The 17470-nt window shown below is 46.1% G+C and overlaps 1 protein-coding gene and 1 non-coding gene across 3 annotated transcripts in view; both read left to right on the top strand.

Moving 5' to 3' along the window:
• The window catches only part of DSP (desmoplakin), a 42464-nt gene extending 25291 nt beyond the window's left edge, over nucleotides 1–17173 (top strand). Inside the window, exons 12-24 of one of the 2 annotated variants that reach the window (XM_027128317.1) lie at nucleotides 538–692; nucleotides 1495–1621; nucleotides 2398–2599; nucleotides 2853–3079; nucleotides 3747–3913; nucleotides 4593–4731; nucleotides 5246–5439; nucleotides 6510–6672; nucleotides 7762–7845; nucleotides 8406–8513; nucleotides 9090–9188; nucleotides 9958–12252; nucleotides 13254–17173. In XM_027128317.1, coding sequence (XP_026984118.1) covers nucleotides 538–692; nucleotides 1495–1621; nucleotides 2398–2599; nucleotides 2853–3079; nucleotides 3747–3913; nucleotides 4593–4731; nucleotides 5246–5439; nucleotides 6510–6672; nucleotides 7762–7845; nucleotides 8406–8513; nucleotides 9090–9188; nucleotides 9958–12252; nucleotides 13254–16478 — 7185 coding nt within the window. In that variant the 3' untranslated portion in view covers nucleotides 16479–17173. The remainder of the gene's footprint in view (nucleotides 1–537; nucleotides 693–1494; nucleotides 1622–2397; nucleotides 2600–2852; nucleotides 3080–3746; nucleotides 3914–4592; nucleotides 4732–5245; nucleotides 5440–6509; nucleotides 6673–7761; nucleotides 7846–8405; nucleotides 8514–9089; nucleotides 9189–9957; nucleotides 12253–13253) is intronic. The other variant, XM_027128318.1, reaches the window with a different exon arrangement.
• On the top strand, nucleotides 7900–8001 carry LOC113631879 (U6 spliceosomal RNA). The gene has a single exon (XR_003437594.1). It is a non-coding gene; the product is annotated as a U6 spliceosomal RNA (small nuclear RNA).
• Nucleotides 17174–17470: the final 297 nt, after the last annotated feature.

The following is a 17470-nucleotide window of genomic DNA, read 5'->3' on the forward strand; positions in this document are numbered from 1 at the left end:
TTTAGTAGTTAAGATAGTTGGCATATTTTAAATACCCATTTTAAGAAGCTATATAGAGTTAATTTAGAAAAGAAGCTATTTAGATGCTGGAGTTAATTTAGGAAGTTATTTTTCTGGGGACCTGATACCAAAATTTTTTTGTTTTTATTTAACAATTTTAAGAGCAAATGAATGAGACAAGTGACTCCCACGCACTGAACTCTATGATATAAAACACAAACTCACAAAAATAGAAAAGCCAGGGGGTGAGCTTTTGCTTTCCAGAAGGATGGGTCACTTCACCGGGGGACTCCCCTGGCTGTCCCCTGGAAAGTCACTCTACCTAATTCCCTTCAGACACACCTTGTAGGCTCACCTGTCTTATTTAAAGCATCAGTCATGTTGGGTTGTGTCCAGATCAGCTTCAATTGAGGCAAAAAATACTAAGAGCAAAGCTGAAACAGCACATCATCACTGCTGCTGCTTCTGTTCTTGAGCAAAAAGATAAAAACGTGGGCTCGTGGATAAAGCCAAAACACAGTGCTGCTTGCCTTGCAGAAAATCGTCCACAAAGGGGACGAGTGTATCCTGAAGGACAATAACGAACGGAGCAAGTGGCACGTGACTGGCCCGGGCGGCGTGGACATGCTCGTGCCCTCCGTGGGCCTCATCATTCCTCCGCCCAACTCCCTGGCCGTGGATCTCTCAAGCAAGTACGTCTTGAACTTCCTTCTGGCCGTGACATGAACGCGGGTGGGGAGAAATAGGGCAGAGGCTGATACGAGACATACCGCTTCTTACTGCTGTCACCTCCCCCCAGGGGGGACCCGGTGAAGGTCCCTTTGCCTTGTCTTGAGGTTTTCTGTTGCAGATACTGTGGTTGTCTTGGGAAGATGAAAAAGAATGTCTGACAGCAAAGGAGCTCATTCTGGCCATGCACTTTAAAGACGGTGTTTTGAAATTCTTCTGCCTTTTAGACCATCAGTAGTTTGGCCTGTAGCCACAAATACAAAATGCACTTGGCATCAATATTTGGCCATCAGTAGGTGGCGCATTCATTTGACAGATTGTCTAGGGCACATTCTTCCAAACCTTTTATGATGGAAGTCTTCAGCCCGCTCAGGGTGGGGTGAGAGTAGCCCAGTGAGCCCGTGTCCAAGCTCCAGCAGGCGTTCTGTGACCCGAGACCCATTTCTCACTGTTGCCTGCACGGCGCCAGACCTCCGTCAATTAAAAAGTTGTTGACAAACAACCCAACAACCACAAATTGTACTGCCTGTTTTGACCGAAATGATTGCAATGTATCGAAACCCATGTCGGTCATGGAGAATGTACTTTTGGGTATTAGTCTAAATCCATTGAAATGTTGAATGTTTTGCAAATGCTCCATTCACCCATTGCTCTGTTAGTTCTCCTTTGAGTTTTCTGTGCCCTTGGGGGAGCGTAGCCAGGTTTCCCGTTTGGGATGAACTTGGAGAGCCGGGCTAGCGTGCTTTTTCCCTCTGCACCTCCTAGGATCGAGCAGTACTACGAAGCCATCCTGGCCCTGTGGAACCAGCTCTACATCAACATGAAGAGCCTGGTGTCCTGGCACTACTGCATGATCGACATCGAGAAGATCAAGACCATGACCATCGCCAAGGTACGTCCTCAGGACCACCCGCTGCCTGGAGGGGCCCCCCAGCTGCTCCCTGACGTGCGGTTTCTACCAGGCAAACCTAGCTGTGCAGCTGATGCTTTTGTGTGTCAACACGAGAGTCGGCTGAGCCTTCCTTAGAGGTTCTAGTCCGTCCAACACAGGATGGGAGGGATTCACACCCGGCCGGTTAAGAGACAAACAGAAGTACTAATTAAAGTTACCGGACAAGCCAGAAGTCCCTGTGGGAAAGGCATGAGGTCCTGTGGTACTCAGGGTCCCAATCTCCTTAGATGTAATGGAAAGTGAGGGCATAGGTATTGACTGGATAGCACAGAAGTAAAAGGTGGGCGTTGAATTCTTGGAAGCATTAGTTACTCTAGATCAGTGGTTTTCAGGTAGTGGCCCAAGAATCCAGGTGAGGGAGTCCTTTGGGATGACAGGGACAGCAGGGAGGAGAGGGGCAGGGAATGGGTAAGTTGGGGGCTTCCCTTTACCCCTTTAACTCTTTTCAGTCAGAGCAGCTTTGCTGTGATCTGCTTGACATTTGGGGCTTCTGAGTCCTATTTCCTTTGAGGAAGAAAATTCCATAGGAAGAAGAAAATTGACAACCCACTGCTTTGGTTCTTAGGCGCAAGCTCTAACTCATCAAAGACCTTTTCTGCCTTAATGGGTCTTTGAGGGGCGTTGCCTCAAGCGCCACCAGAGTAGTGCATTTCCCAGGAAGCTTTCTTGGCCACGCTCTGGGGCCAAGAAACACTCCCCGCCTGGTTTATTTCCAGCTGAAAACGATGCGGCAGGAAGATTACCTGAAGACAATATCTGACCTTGAGTTACGCTACCAAGACTTCATCAGAGACAGCCAAGGCTCAGAGATGTTTGGAGATGATGACAAGAGGAAAATACAGACCCAGTTCACGGATGCCCAGAAACACTACCAGACCCTGGTCATACAGCTCCCCGGCTACCCACAGCAACAGACAGGTTGGTTTAGAGCCAGTCCTTCTTTGTAGCCACCATACATGCCGTTTTCAAAAGAAAGTACGTAGTTTGCCAAAAACTAGTTGCAGAATCACTCCTTTGAAAGATCGTATATCAAAAGTCATTGAGATGCTAGGTTTTCAGAACCAAATCAAAGGAAGTAGCGACACTTTCATGCAGCATGGATGTTTTCTTGAGGCCTTGTGCCCTTCTAGCCAAGAAGTCTCTGATTTTTGTGGTCCTAACATTTTTACAGTAACCACAACTGAAATCACTCATCTTGGTTCCTGCCAAGCTGTCAACCATAATAAAGTAACTGAAACCAACAGAGAAAATGACAAGCAGGAAATGTGCTTGCTGATGGAGCTCCAGAAGATTCGCAGGCAGATGGAGCTCTGTGAGAGCAAAATGACCCTTAAAAACATCCTTCTGGCAGATCAAGGGTCTTCGCACCACATCACAGTGAAGATAAGCGAGCTAAAGGTAGGTATCCATTAATGTTTTGCTTGATTCTAGGTGTATTTATATTTAACTGTGAAGTAGTAAAAAAAAGACCTCCTGGTTTAAATATTTATAGGCAAGAAACCTTCATTTTCAAGAAAAGAGGCTTCTGGCACAATTTCCTTTTTTCCTTCCCATGCTGCCGAATCTGTGGAAAGATAACAGGCTGGGGATTCAACCACCTTTGCTGTTAGTTTGTGGGCCACTCAGTCCGGCTGCAGTGTTTTTCCTTTTCTGCAATGTAGTGCTTTGTAGATTTCGAAAGTTTTCACAAACATTCATTTGGCTTCTGCCTGAAACAACCTATGATGTGGGCTAGACAGGTAGAATGATCTTACTTGTAGACAGTAGGGGGTGGGGTAAGAGCTGCAAGGCATCGGCCGAGCTGGGACTGCAGCCCAGGTGTTTCAGTGTCAAGCTCAGTGATCTCTTCCGCTCAGCCAGGCCCGGGCACTGCGCTGGAATCTACGAGGTATATATTCTAAGGAAGAGGGTCACATTTACCCAGTGCTGGTAAGGCCTCCCTGATGAAGGACATGAAAGGTCAACTCTCACTTGAGTCGTTCACATTTCGTGGGCCTTTTGAGGACATGAATGACGGTGAGAAGCATACAGCTAAATCAGAAGCGCTTCCCTTCTTTTCGGACAGGGCTTACAGAATGATTCTCAAGCAATTGCTCAAGTTCTCAACCAGCTGAAGGACATGCTGGCTAACTTCAGAGGTTCGGAAAAATATTGCTATTTGCAGAATGAGGTATTCGGATTGTTTCAGAAACTGGAAAATATCAATGGTGTCACAGACGGCTACTTAAATAGGTAAACGCGACTGACACTGACCTCAGATATTTGGCTTTTCTCAAGCTTCGTTTTCTGAGACTTCATTTGCTTTATGTGCTGGTTGCTGGAGCTCTTGCCTTATGGGTTCTCTTTTCATTGGAGCCTCACTCACATTCTTCTGTGCTTTTGAGAGAGGGTCCTCCAGCCTAGGGTGCCAATCCCATTGTTCTGAACTCCACTGTCTCTTCCAGCCAAGACATCCTCTAAAGGCCAGAACTTAGAATTCTTCCATTGATGCAAGATGGTGTTCTGAGTCATGAAAGAGGGAAAAAATGAGGGCTTCCCTGGTGGCGCAGTGGTTGAGAGTCCGCCTGCCGATGCAGGGGACGCGGGTTCGTGCCCCAGTCCGGGAGGATCCTGCGTGCCGTGGAGCGGCTGGGCCCGTGAGCCGTGGCCGCTGGGCCTGTGCGTCCGGAGCCTGTGCTCTGTAATGGGAGAGGCCACAACAGTGAGAGGCCCGCGTACCGCAAAAAAAAAAAAGAAAGAAAAAAAAAAGAGGGAAAAAATGTATTGCTCCGTAACTTATAAAATAAGCAGGGTAAATTTTTATCTGCTTTCATATTGTTCCCTTTTACGAAGAGTGGCGAGAGCCCGAGAGAGTTTCCAAGTCTAATTATGTCGCCGGCAATTTTATTTTTGCCCCTTTGGCACTCGACAGCTTGTGCGTGGTGAGAGCACTCCTGCAGGCCATCCTCCAGACGGAAGACATGCTGAAGGTTTACGAAGCCAAGCTTACTGAAGAGGAGACTGTTTGCCTAGATCTGGATAAAGTGGAAGCTTACCGCTGCGGACTGAAGGTAAGGAGAAGGGTTGAACAGCGAGCGGCCCGGCTTATGGGAAAGCATACAGGACTACTCAGTCCCCGGTGGTAGAGCCTCACTAAGTCTTCATGGGTTTGGAGGATTACTGGATTTCGTTGGCCACACGTGGTTGACATCAGCCGTTATCTCTAGAGCACTGTTGTCCAGAGCGTGTTGGCAGGACCTACGTGAGAAAGTCCGTTTGTGGTGAGATTAGTCTGGGGAACGTGAGTTAACCACAGTTAGGCTGGTACTGTAGTACTTCTCAGAACCTTTAATAGGTTAATAGATTTTATAATTTTTCAGGAACGGAATGGAGTGTGATATGTAGCATTTCTCAAACTAATTTACACATCGAATCCTTTTTTTTTTTTTTTTTTAACCGAGTTGGCACAAGGAACTAGGTCACTGGCACAGATATAGGAGACGCAATCAGTAGATATATTTTCCTTGTGGTGTAGCATCAAGCGGGAATGCGGTTAATTTGTACTTTTTTTTCCTCCTGTGACAGAAAATTAAAAACGACTTGAACTTGAAGCAGTCCTTGTTGGCCACCATGAAGACAGAACTGCAGAAAGCCCAGCAGATCTACTGCCAGACTTCACAGCAGTATCCAATGTACGACCTGGACCTGGGCAAGTTCAGTGAAAAAGTCACACAGCTGACAGATCGCTGGCAAAGAATCGATAAACAGATAGACTACAGGTGTGCCAACCTCCTTCCATACTTTCTTTCCTACTTTCTTACATTTGGTTGTTCCCAAGATAATGTCACTTGAAGTCATCACTGTAAAAAACAGTGGTTTTGTTTTGTGTGTAAGTTCAGCATCCTGGGAGCTCTCTTCACGCACTGGCTGTGGGCAGCTTTGTTGACAACAGGAAGAGAGTACATCCAGTGGCCGAGCTTGAACCAACCTGTGTCAGAGGCCCTTCATGTTCTTAATGGAAGCCATTGATCAAGTTCTTTTGTGCCCTGTAAACTCCTATTATGACTGTTGGAAGGAGTAGCTCCTTTGAGGGAGCATTTTCCAAAAGTTTGTAAAAATTAAATCTTACACAAAAGAAATGCCTTACTGCAAATGAGGGTTTAAAAACGTCTCCTGAATCTTGCTTATCGTTTATTTTACGAGCAGTGCTTCTTAAAAACATCTCTATTGATATATAATTCACATGCCGTATAACCCACCCACCAAAAGTGTCCAAGTCACTGGTTTTTAGTATATTCAGAATGTGTAACCATCCCCACAATCTAAGTTAGAACATTTTCATCACCCTAAAAAAAAAACCCCATATCCACTGGCAGTCCCTCCCCATTTCCTCCCAACCCTCCAGCCCCAAACCGCCACCATTCTACTTGCTGTCTCTATAGATTTGCGAATTATTCTGGACATTTCCTATGAATAGAAAGATACAATATGTGGTCCTTTGTGAATGCTTTTTTTTCACTGAACATAATGTTTTCCAGGTTTATCCATGGTGTAGCACGTGTCAGTACTTCATTTCTTTTCATGACTGTATAATATTCCATTGTATGGCTGTACCACATTGTGTTTATTCTTTCATCAACTGATGGACATTTGGGCTGCTCCCAGTTTTTGGCTATCGTGAAAAGTGTTGCTACAAACATTCACGTGTAATTTTTTGTGTGGATGTATGTTTTCAGTTCTCTTGAGTATGTGCCAGGTGGAATTGCCGGGTCATGGGGTAACTCTGTGTTAAATACTTTTGCAGAGCAATAGCGATATTTAATAATTTTATTATCTCTGTTTGCCCCAGATTATGGAACCTGGAGAAACAAATCAAGCAACTGAGGAATTACCGTGATAACTATCAGACTTTCTGCAAATGGCTCTGTGATGCCAAACGCTGCCAGGATAACTTAGAATCCATGAAGTTTGGAGATTCCAGCATGGTCATGCGATTTTTGAATGAGCAGAAGGTATAAGGCAATTTGTCATTGCATAGATGTCACTGGGTGTAACCTGTGTTTTCCTCTGGTTTTTGTAGCAGTACTTAGGTTTAAAATGATAAATTTTTTAAAAACTTTATTGAAGTATAGTTGATTTACAGTGTTGTGTTAGTTTCAGGTGTACAGCACAGTGATTCAGTTATACATACATATACATTCTTTCTCATATTCTTTTCCATTATGGTTTATCACAGGATATTGAATATAGTTCCCTGTGCTACACACTAGGACCTTGTTGTTTGTCCATTCTGTGTATAATAGTTTCCGTCTGCTAACCCCAAACCTCCAGTCCGTCCTTTCCCCCTGCCACCCTTGGCTACCACAAGTCTGTTCTTGCTGTCTGTGAGTCTGTTTCTGCTTCATAAATAAGTTCGTTTGTGTCATATTTTAGATTCCACAGATAAGTGATATTATATGGTATTTGTCTTTGTCTTTCTGACTTACTGCCCCTAGTATGATATTCTCTAGGTCCATCTATGTTGCTGTGAATGGCATTATTTCACTCTTTTTTATGGCTGAGTACTATTCCAGCTGTGTCTATATACCACATCTTCTTTATCCATTCATCTGTCAATGGACATTTAGGTTGTTTACATTTCTTGGCTATTGTAAATACTGCCACTGTGAACATGGGGATGCATGTATCTTTTCATGAAATGATAAATAATTACTATTACTAGTCCATTTTATGAATGCTTAAATAGTGTCCAGAGGAAAAGCAATTGAGAAATTTACAAAGAAATGCAGTTGTGAACATGGAAATAATGTAACGACCGTCATAGTAAAGTATCTTTATAAATTGAGGTGATAGGACCAGAAGAGAGTGCCAGCCAGATAGTAACCTCTTAGATCATAAGAACTTGAAGATCTTTCTTCTATTTTCTGAATAGAAAACATGCTCATCTCCTAAGGTTTAACTGTGAGACTATGGGGTCTGAACATGTAGTCATAAACTGAGGGAAAAAAAAAACAAGTAACAGTGGTTAAAGAATGAAAAAAAACATTTATTTTAAATATGTCTACATTTTAACATTTATAAATATTCCCTTTTCTGTATAGAACTTGCACAGTGATATAAGTAGCAAACGAGACAAATCAGAAGAAGTACAAAAACTTGCCGAACTTTGTGCAAATTCAATTAAGGTATGTACGTTTCACAAAGAATGTTGGTGTTTCATCAAGAATATTATTAACCATGTTTGCTTCGGCAGCACATATATTAAAACAAATGATACAGAGATTATTAGCCTGCCCTTGTGCAGGGATGACATGCAAATTCATGAAGTCTTCCATACTTTTTTTAATAAAAGAATGTTATCAACTACATTATTTTCTGATTCACTTTAAAGATTACAGACTTCTTGAGGACAACGGTTATGGTTTTTATATAATCTCTCGTGAACAAACTGTAAATGCTGTTATCCATTAGCTTGAATTGATTATACATTGGCAATATCTATGGGAATGGGCCGGTCTTCATCCTTTAGACTGGTGGTGTGTGCAGAGATCTCCATTTTGCATATAAAGTGGTGCTGCTTGGTTTAATAATGTCATATGATGCTTGGACACTAGCAGCACGTGATGGCCTTTGGGGTTGGACATTAGAAGTACAGCTTGGTGATTTAAAGCTTGGGAACTGTAGCCATCAGTGACTCCTTTTAAGTCAATTAAGTATGTTTTTCTGAAACATTATTATTCTGCAGGATTATGAACTGCAGCTGGCGTCATACACCTCAGGACTGGAAACGATACTGAACATACCTATCAAGAGAACCATCGTTCAGTCTCCTTCTGGGATGATTCTGCAAGAGGTAGATATGTCATTACCCATCTCTTAGAGCTCGCCCCTCCCTCTGCATCTTCTCTTTTCCCTGTCTTTCCTACCCTCCCTGAATTCATCTCTTGCCATTGGGTATCCATTCAAAAAGGTTTAATAGGTTATCCTCTCTCTAGTGTAAGTCATCAGCATAATGCATTTTAGGGAATGATCAGTGAGAAGTCTGGGTCTATTGCTCATACATGAGAATCTTTGCAGAAACTGGGCTTAAATTCTGGGTTTAGTGAGGGGGACATTTAAAGAGTGGAAAATATCCAGTCGATTTCTAAAAGACAACTTCTTCTCAAAGGTGTCAGAGAACATCACCCATCAGATGGTTTAGGGGGAACACCCTGGAGTGAGGAGGATGAAGTGTAAGGTTTTTGGCCCTTTGTTTTATTGTACTTTATTCTTTTATTGGGTTTTGGAATTAGCACAGGTGAAAGAAGGGAATTCACTCCTAAAATATAATTTCACTATTGGATTGTTTTAGAAAACAGTTGGGCAGCTCGCGTAGGACTTCTTTTGAACGCAGTGCCTTTGATTTTTCCTTGCACTTCTTTTCTCCAAGGCGGCAGAGATGCATGCTCGGTACATAGAACTTCTTACAAGGTCTGCAGACTATTACAGATTCTTAAGTGAGATGCTGAAGAGTTTGGAAGATCTGAAGGTAATTTACTTTATTTCCTTGGAGGATCAAAAAAGAAAATAGAATGGAACTTAATTATTACTGCCTCGTTATAACATGAATTTGGACATACTCATTGGCAAAAGGGTATTTCCTCTAAACAGTTAGTATGATATAGTTTATTCATAAATCAGGTGTCAGTCCTATTCTCCAGTACACTGCTCGGAATGCTCTCAGGTAGTATTTTCAAAATTATAGCTATTTTTCCTTGCCGTAACCCCCAGTAATTTCATTTAATGTTTGGTCAAGGAATTTGCTTTCTTTCTCTCTTTGTGTTAAATTAAGAAGAACATCCAGGACTGGCTGGATTTGAATTTTCCATGTCGAATGGCTGTTTAATTTACTCCTCATTTCTAATATTCGAATTGAGTTTATATGGGAACTTACTTGATACCTGGAAATAAAGGAAACGTAATTTAGGAGATCATAAGCTTTTGGTCTTGGAAGAAATTCCCTCATTCACAGATGAGGAAGCTGAAACTCAGAGAGGGTAGATCCCTTACTAAGATCACGCAAGCAGTTGACGGAAGAATTATGACAAGAATACAGATGTCTTGAATTTTTTGTCTAGTAGCTTTTGCCTTGTATCAGTGTCTACATGTGTGCTCGTGTGTGCGTGCTTGTCTGTGTGTGTGCAGGTGTGTAACAGGAAATGAGAAAGCACGTTGGTCTTGGGGGGAGGAAGTACCACTTCTTTCTTATGATGTGAGGCATCTTTCTTTCAACACGCTTTCTGATTTCCCTTCCACAGCTGAAAAATACCAAGATCGAAGTTTTGGAAGAGGAGCTCAGGCTGGCCCGAGACGCCAACTCTGAAAACTGCAGTAAGAACAAATTCCTGGATCAGAACCTGCAGAAATACCAGGCGGAGTGTTCCCAGTTCAAAGCAAAGCTCGTGAGCCTGGAGGAGCTGAAGAGACAGGCTGAGCTGGATGGCAAGTCAGCCAAGCAAAATCTAGACAAGTGCTACAGCCAAATCAAAGAGCTCAATGAGAAGATCACCCGGCTGACCTACGAGATCGAGCATGAAAAGCGAAGCAGGAAAACCGTGGAAGACAGGTTTGATCAACAGAAGAGCGAATATGACCAGCTGCAGAAAGCGAGGCAGAGCGAGAAGGAGAGCCTCGGCTGGCAGAAAATAGAGTCTGAGAAAGCCATCAAGGAGAAGGAGTTCGAGATAGAGAGGTTGAGGGTTCTTCTGCAGGAGGAGGGTACCCGGAAGAGAGAATATGAAAATGAGCTGGCAAAGGTAAGAAACCACTATAATGAGGAGATGAGTAATTTAAGGAACAAGTACGAAACAGAGATTAACATCACAAAGGCTACCATCAAGGAGATATCCATGCAAAAAGAGGATGATTCCAAAAATTTCCAAAACAAGCTCGATAGATGCATGAAGGAGAATCGAGATCTGAAGGCTGAGATTGTCCGGCTCACCGACAGCATCCTGCAGACCACGGAGCAGCGGAGGCGGGCAGAAGAGGATGCCCTGCAGCAGAAGGCCTGTGGCTCTGAGATGCTGCAGAAGAAGCAGCATCTGGAGATGGAGCTGAAGCAGGTCATCCAGCAGCGCTCCGAGGACAGCGCCAGGCACAAGCAGTCCCTGGAGGAGGCTGCCAAGACCATCCAGGACAAAAACAAGGAGATCGAAAGACTCAAAGCTGAGTTTCAGCAGGAGGCCAAGCACCGTCGGGAATATGAGAATGAACTGGCTAAGGTAAGGAGCAATTACGATGAGGAAATCATCAGCTTAAAGAACCAGTTCGAGACGGAGATCAACATCACCAAGACGACCATCCACCAGCTCACCCTGAAGAAGGAGGAGGACACCAGCGGCTACCGAGCCCAGATAGACAACCTCACCAGGGAAAACCGGAGCCTCTCGGAAGAAGTAACAAAGCTGAAGAACGCTCTAGCCCAGACCACGGAGAACCTCAGGAGGGTCGAAGAGAACGTCCAGCAGCAAAAGGCCGCGGGCTTGGAGATGTCGCAGCGGAAACAGCAGCTGGAGGTGGAGCTGAAGCAGGTCACGCAGGTGCGGATGGAAGAGAGCACACGGTACCGGCAGTCTCTGGATGATGCCGCCAAGACGATCCAGGATAAAAACAAGGAGATAGAGAGGCTAAAGCAGCTGACAGAGACGGAAGCAAAGCAGCGGAAGTGTCTGGAGGATGAGAAGGCCAAGTGGCAGAGGGCACAGTGTGAGCTGCAGAAGGCCTACAGCAGTGCCACGGAGACAGTCAGCAAACTGAAGGTGCAGGAACAGGAGCTGATATGCCTGAGGACGGACTACGAGCGGGTGTCCCAGGAGAGGGCCATCAGGGACCAGGACATCGCCCGCTGCCAGAGCTCCCTGAAGGAGCTGCAGCTGCAGAAGCAGAAGGCAGAGGAAGAGCTGGTGTGGCTGAAGCGGGCGGCCTCCGAGGACTCCTGCAGGAGGAAGAAGCTAGAGGAGGAGCTGGAGACCCTGCGGGCGTCCCTGAAGGAGCAGGTGATCCAGGTCACCAGCCTGACCCAGCAGCTGGAGCAGGTGTCCATCGTCAAACAGAGGAGCGAGGACGAGCTGCAGCAGCAGCGGGACGTGCTGGACGGCCACCTGCGGGAGAAGCAGAGGACCCAGGACGAGCTGCGCAGGCTGGCCTCCCAGGTCGAGGCCCTGCAGCAGCAGCTGCTGCAGGAGCGGGAGAACGCCAGGCAGGCGCAGGTGCGGAGCGAGCATCTCCAGAAGGCTGTTGAGGACAAGAGCAGGAGCCTGAACGAGAGCAGGCTTGAAATCGAGAGGCTGCAGTCGCTGACTGAGAACCTCACCAAGGAGCACCTGCTGCTTGAGGGGGAACTGCGGAACCTCCGGCTGGAGTACGATGACCTCCAGCAGGGCCGCAGCGAGGCTGAGCATGACAAAAACGCCACCATCTTAGAGCTCCGGAGCCAGCTGCAGATCAGCAACACCCGGACCCTGGAGCTGCAGGGCCTGATTAATGATTTACAGAGAGAGAGGGGAAATTTGAGACAGGAAATTGAGAAATTCCAAAAGCAGGCATTAGAGGTATTCACAAATATTTGATCGCCGCTTCACTTCCTCTCAACTAACTCCCTCCACGGTCCTCCTAGCTGGGCTGTGCTCTTGCTGCTGGGCTGGATGCTTGCATACGTCTCGCTTTTCTTTTTGATGCTGTGCTGCTGTTTGTCCTAATCCAGATGCTACTTCAGGGTCATTTCAGTGCCATTTGCCCTTCTCTTCTACTCCCACAGCGAGTGCCCGTCCCTGTGTAACCCGCACTTGGCTCTGCTCTTCCAACTTTGGCTGGGGTGTGACATCTGAGCTCACTTCCTCTCAGTGTTCCACTGTGTTTTCTAGAAGGTGGCTCTTTGTGAGCTGTGACGTAACGTTTGTAACTGAAGTTTTCCTAAATAAAAGCCACATTAAATGGGTTTTCTGTGCAGTTTGAAAATCGCTTTCTTGCTTGCTTCTGTGATTTTTCTGCATGCGTTATTCTCTGCTCTTTCCATCGTGGCCCTAATATGTTTCTTTTTGTTTGACTTTTCTTCTTTTAACCCCTAATTAAAACACTCAACCTCTTGAACTTCTAATACGTTTGACTTCTGTAGACAATATTTGTGTGGGGCTGGGTGAGGGGTGTGCGTATGTCTGTAGATTTGTATTGCTTTATTAAACATGTGAGTATAGCTGTAACAGGTGAAATGTAGGTACAGCAGGTGGGATAACCTGGAATAAAACTCCCCATATCTGTTCAAACCATAATTACTATTAAGAGTAAGCCAGGTCTACAGCTGCTCCTTTTTCCTTCTGTGGAAAAATATAGAAAGTACAGAAGCCATTTATCAAAGTGACAACATGTATCTACAGAATTTTTTTCAGGAACTTGTAAGATAACAAAATTAACAGTGTGCTCAAGGAAAAGAAAAGGGCCAATAAGTAAATATACTTTTTTTAAAAATATAGGAAAAGAAGTTAAATGATAATGGCCCTGTGATATGATCACATCATTATTTTTTCCCATTTCTTTCTTTTTTTTTGCATTCTAGGCATCTAATAGGATTCAGGAATCCAATAATCAGTGCTCTCAGGTGGTGCAGGAGAGAGAGAGCCTCCTGGTGAAAATCAAAGTTCTGGAGCAAGACAAGGCCAGGCTGCAGAGGCTGGAGGATGAGCTGAATCAGGCCAAAGTGACCCTCGAGGCAGAGAGCAGGGTGAAACAGCGCCTGGAGTGTGAGAAACAGCAGATCCAGAACGACCTGAACCAGTGGAAAACACAGTGTTCCCGCAAAGAGGAGACTGTTAGGAAGATAGAGTCCGAAAGAGAAAAGAGCGAGAGAGAGAAGAACAGCCTTAGGAGTGAGATTGAAAGACTCCAGGCGGAGATCAAGAGGATCGAGGACAGGTGCCAGCGGAAGCTGGAGGATTCCAGCAGGGAGACCCAGTCCCAGCTGGAGATAGAGCGCTCCCGGCTTCAGAGGGAAATCGACAAACTCAGGCAGCGCCCGTATGGGTCCCACCGCGAGACCCAGACTGAGTACGAGTGGTCCGTTGACTCCTCGAAGCTGGTGTTTGACGGACTGAGGAAGAAGGTGACGGCGCTGCAGCTGTACGAGTGCCAGCTGATCGACAAAACAACCCTGGACAAACTGCTGCAGGGGAAAAAGTCAGTGGAAGAAGTTGCTTCTGAGATCCAGCCTTTCCTTCGGGGAGCAGGCGCTATCGCTGGAGTTTCCACTTCCCCTAAGGAGAAATACTCTTTGGTAGAGGCCAAGAGAAAGAAATTGATCACCCCAGAATCCACAGTCATGCTTCTGGAGGCCCAGGCAGCCACTGGTGGTATAATTGATCCCCACAGGAACGAGAAGCTGACTGTTGACAGCGCCATAGCTCGGGACCTCATCGACTTCGATGACCGCCAGCAGATATACACAGCAGAGAAAGCCGTCACTGGGTTTGATGACCCATTTTCAGGCAAGACGGTATCTGTGTACGAAGCCATCAAGAAAAATTTGATCGATCGGGAAATCGGAATGCGTCTGCTGGAAGCCCAGATTGCTTCAGGGGGTGTGGTGGACCCTGTGAACAGCGTCTTTTTGCCGAAAGATACAGCCTTGGCTCGTGGGCTGATTGACAGAGATCTGTATCGGTCCCTGAACGATCCCCGAGATAGTCAGAAGAACTTCATGGATCCGGTCACCAAAAAGAAGGTCAGTTACATGCAGCTGAGGGAAAGGTGCAGAATCGAACCGCACACTGGTCTGCTGCTGCTGTCAGTACAGAAGAGAAGTATGTCCTTCCAGGGAATCAGACAACCCGTGCCCATCTCCGAGCTGGTTGATTCCGGTATATTGAGACCATCCACTGTCAATGAACTGGAATCAGGTCAGATTTCTTATGATGAGGTTGGTGAGAGAATTAAGGATTTCCTTCAGGGTTCAAGCTGCATCGCAGGCATCTACAGTGAGACCACAAAACAGAAGCTTGGCATTTACGAGGCCATGAAAATTGGCTTGGTCCGACCTGGTACTGCCCTGGAGCTCCTGGAAGCGCAAGCAGCTACTGGCTTCATCGTGGATCCTGTTAGCAACTTGAGGTTACCGGTGGAGGAAGCCTACAAAAGAGGTCTGGTGGGCATCGAGTTCAAGGAGAAGCTCCTGTCTGCGGAACGAGCTGTCACTGGCTACAATGACCCTGAAACAGGAAACACCATCTCCTTGTTCCAAGCCATGAACAAGGAACTCATCGAAAAGGGCCATGGCATTCGCTTGTTGGAAGCACAGATTGCAACCGGTGGGATCATCGACCCGAAGGAGAGCCACCGCCTGCCCGTTGACATAGCGTACAAGAGGGGCTACTTCAATCAGGAGCTCAGTGAGATTCTCTCGGATCCAAGTGACGATACAAAAGGATTCTTTGACCCAAACACTGAAGAAAACCTTACGTATCTGCAACTGAAAGAAAGGTGCATTAAGGATGAGGAAACGGGGCTGTGTCTTCTGCCCCTGAAAGAAAAGAAGAAACAGGTACAGACATCCCAAAAGAATACCCTCAGGAAGCGCAGAGTGGTCATAGTTGACCCGGAAACCAACAAGGAGATGTCTGTCCAGGAGGCCTACAAGAAGGGCCTCATAGATTACGAAACCTTCAAAGAACTGTGTGAGCAGGAGTGCGAGTGGGAAGAAATAACCATCACTGGATCAGACGGCTCCACCCGGGTGCTCCTGGTAGACAGGAAGACGGGCAGTCAGTATGATGTTCAAGATGCGATTGACAGGGGCCTCGTTGACAGGAAGTTCTTTGACCAGTACAAGTCCGGCAGCCTCAGCCTCACTCAGTTTGCTGATATGATCTCCTTGAAGAATGGTGTCGGCAACAGCGGTGGCACTGGGAGTGGCGTCAGCGATGATGTCTTCAGCAGCTCGCGACATGAGTCCTTAAGCAAGATTTCCACCATCTCCAGTGTCAGGAATTTAACCATAAAGAGCAGGTCTCTGTCCGAAACCCTGGAAGAATCGAGCCCCATTGCAGCCATCTTCGACACGGAAAACCTGGAGAAGATCTCCATCACGGAAGGGATAGAGCGGGGTATCGTTGACAGCATCACTGGGCAGAGGCTTCTGGAGGCCCAGGCCTGCACGGGCGGCATCATCCACCCCACCACGGGGCAGAAGCTGCCCCTCCAGGACGCCGTCTCCCAGGGCCTGCTCGACCAGGATATGGCCACCAGGCTGAAGCCTGCTCAGAAAGCCTTCCTCGGCTTTGAAGGAGTGAAGGGAAAGAAGAAGATGTCGGCAGCAGAGGCAGTGAAAGAAAAGTGGCTCCCCTATGAGGCCGGCCAGCGCTTCCTGGAGTTCCAGTACCTCACGGGGGGCCTGGTTGACCCCGAGGTGCAAGGGAGGATGAGCATGGAAGAAGCCATCAGAAAGGGGTACATCGACGGCCGGGCAGCGCAGAGGCTGCAAGACCCCAGCAACTACGGCAAGATCCTGACCTGCCCCAAAACCAAGTTGAAGATATCCTATAAGGATGCCATGAATCGCTCCATGGTGGAAGACATCACCGGCCTGCGCCTTCTGGAGGCCGCCTCGGTCTCCTCCAAGGGCCTGCCCAGCCCTTATAACATGTCTTCTGCCCCAGGCTCCCGCTCCGGCTCCCGCTCTGGCTCCCGGTCCGGTTCCCGCAGTGGGTCCCGGAGAGGAAGCTTCGATGCGACGGGGAATTCTTCCCACACCTACTCCTACTCCATTAGCAACAGCTCTATTGGGCACTAGTAGTCAGTTGGAAATGGTTGCTAGACCTTGGCTTTCATTTATATGAATTTTCACTTTACTAAATAATAGAGAAAGAAAACCTTGTGCTTGTAGGATAGTGATAGAACTTTCTAGGCTTAAGAAAACGTAGCCATGGGGGGAATCAAATGGTAAAGGCTGTTCTGGCTTCTTATCTTCTTAGCTTACCTGAACCAATGTCATACACTGGGTGTAGCGTATAGGAAGTAGTAATCAGTTGTAAGGAAAACACAAATTGAATCTAGAGTCTGTTTCTTCTCTTCTGTCTTTAGATTTTTGAGTGATGCTTCTTGAACTTCTTATGGCCTATAACCCAGATTTCTGTTCTTGGAGATAAAAATGAAATTGACCTTGTAGTCATCAGTCTGCGTCTCATCTAAATATTTCCATTTTCTGTATGAGGAGAAAATTACCCTATCCCCCCGCTCCCCCACACAAAAAGAATCCCCCTCAAACCCCAGCATTTTGGAATGCGTCTCCTCGGATTGCATGACCCATATACTCTTAAGTGTACCTGTTTGGTTTGGTATTAATTTGACTGTATGTGCACGATAGTAGCAATCTTTGCTGTCCTTTAGTCAAAGTTTTCTGTTCATTTTGCTTGTCATTTTCTATGTACTTTCAAAGGTGTCTTTATGAAGTTTGCTATTCTGGCAATAAAGTTTTAGACGTTTGAAGTTTTTGCGTTTTGATTTAATAATATGTTCCTACACACAAGGGCATTTAGCAGAAGCTTTTTATTGTAAAATGTGTCTGAAACTGTTTACTAAACATCTATTAAGGAAGACCGTTAAAAAACTGTTCTAGTTCTGAGTTCTTGTTAGAAGCTGGTCTTCTGAAGGTAGTTTTTTCAACATTTATGTACCAGGTAGAGTCCTTGAAAGAAGCCTGTGTAAGGAGGCCAGGCAAGAGGTCAATACCCACTTCTGGCTTATTCTGGACAGTGAATAGCATGGGGAGAAGTCACTGTCATA

This window comes from Aethalodelphis obliquidens, unplaced genomic scaffold, assembly GCF_003676395.1.
Source record: "Aethalodelphis obliquidens isolate GAN/ISIS:26980383/991018 unplaced genomic scaffold, ASM367639v1 scaffold34, whole genome shotgun sequence".
Taxonomy (NCBI): domain Eukaryota; kingdom Metazoa; phylum Chordata; class Mammalia; order Artiodactyla; family Delphinidae; genus Aethalodelphis; species Aethalodelphis obliquidens.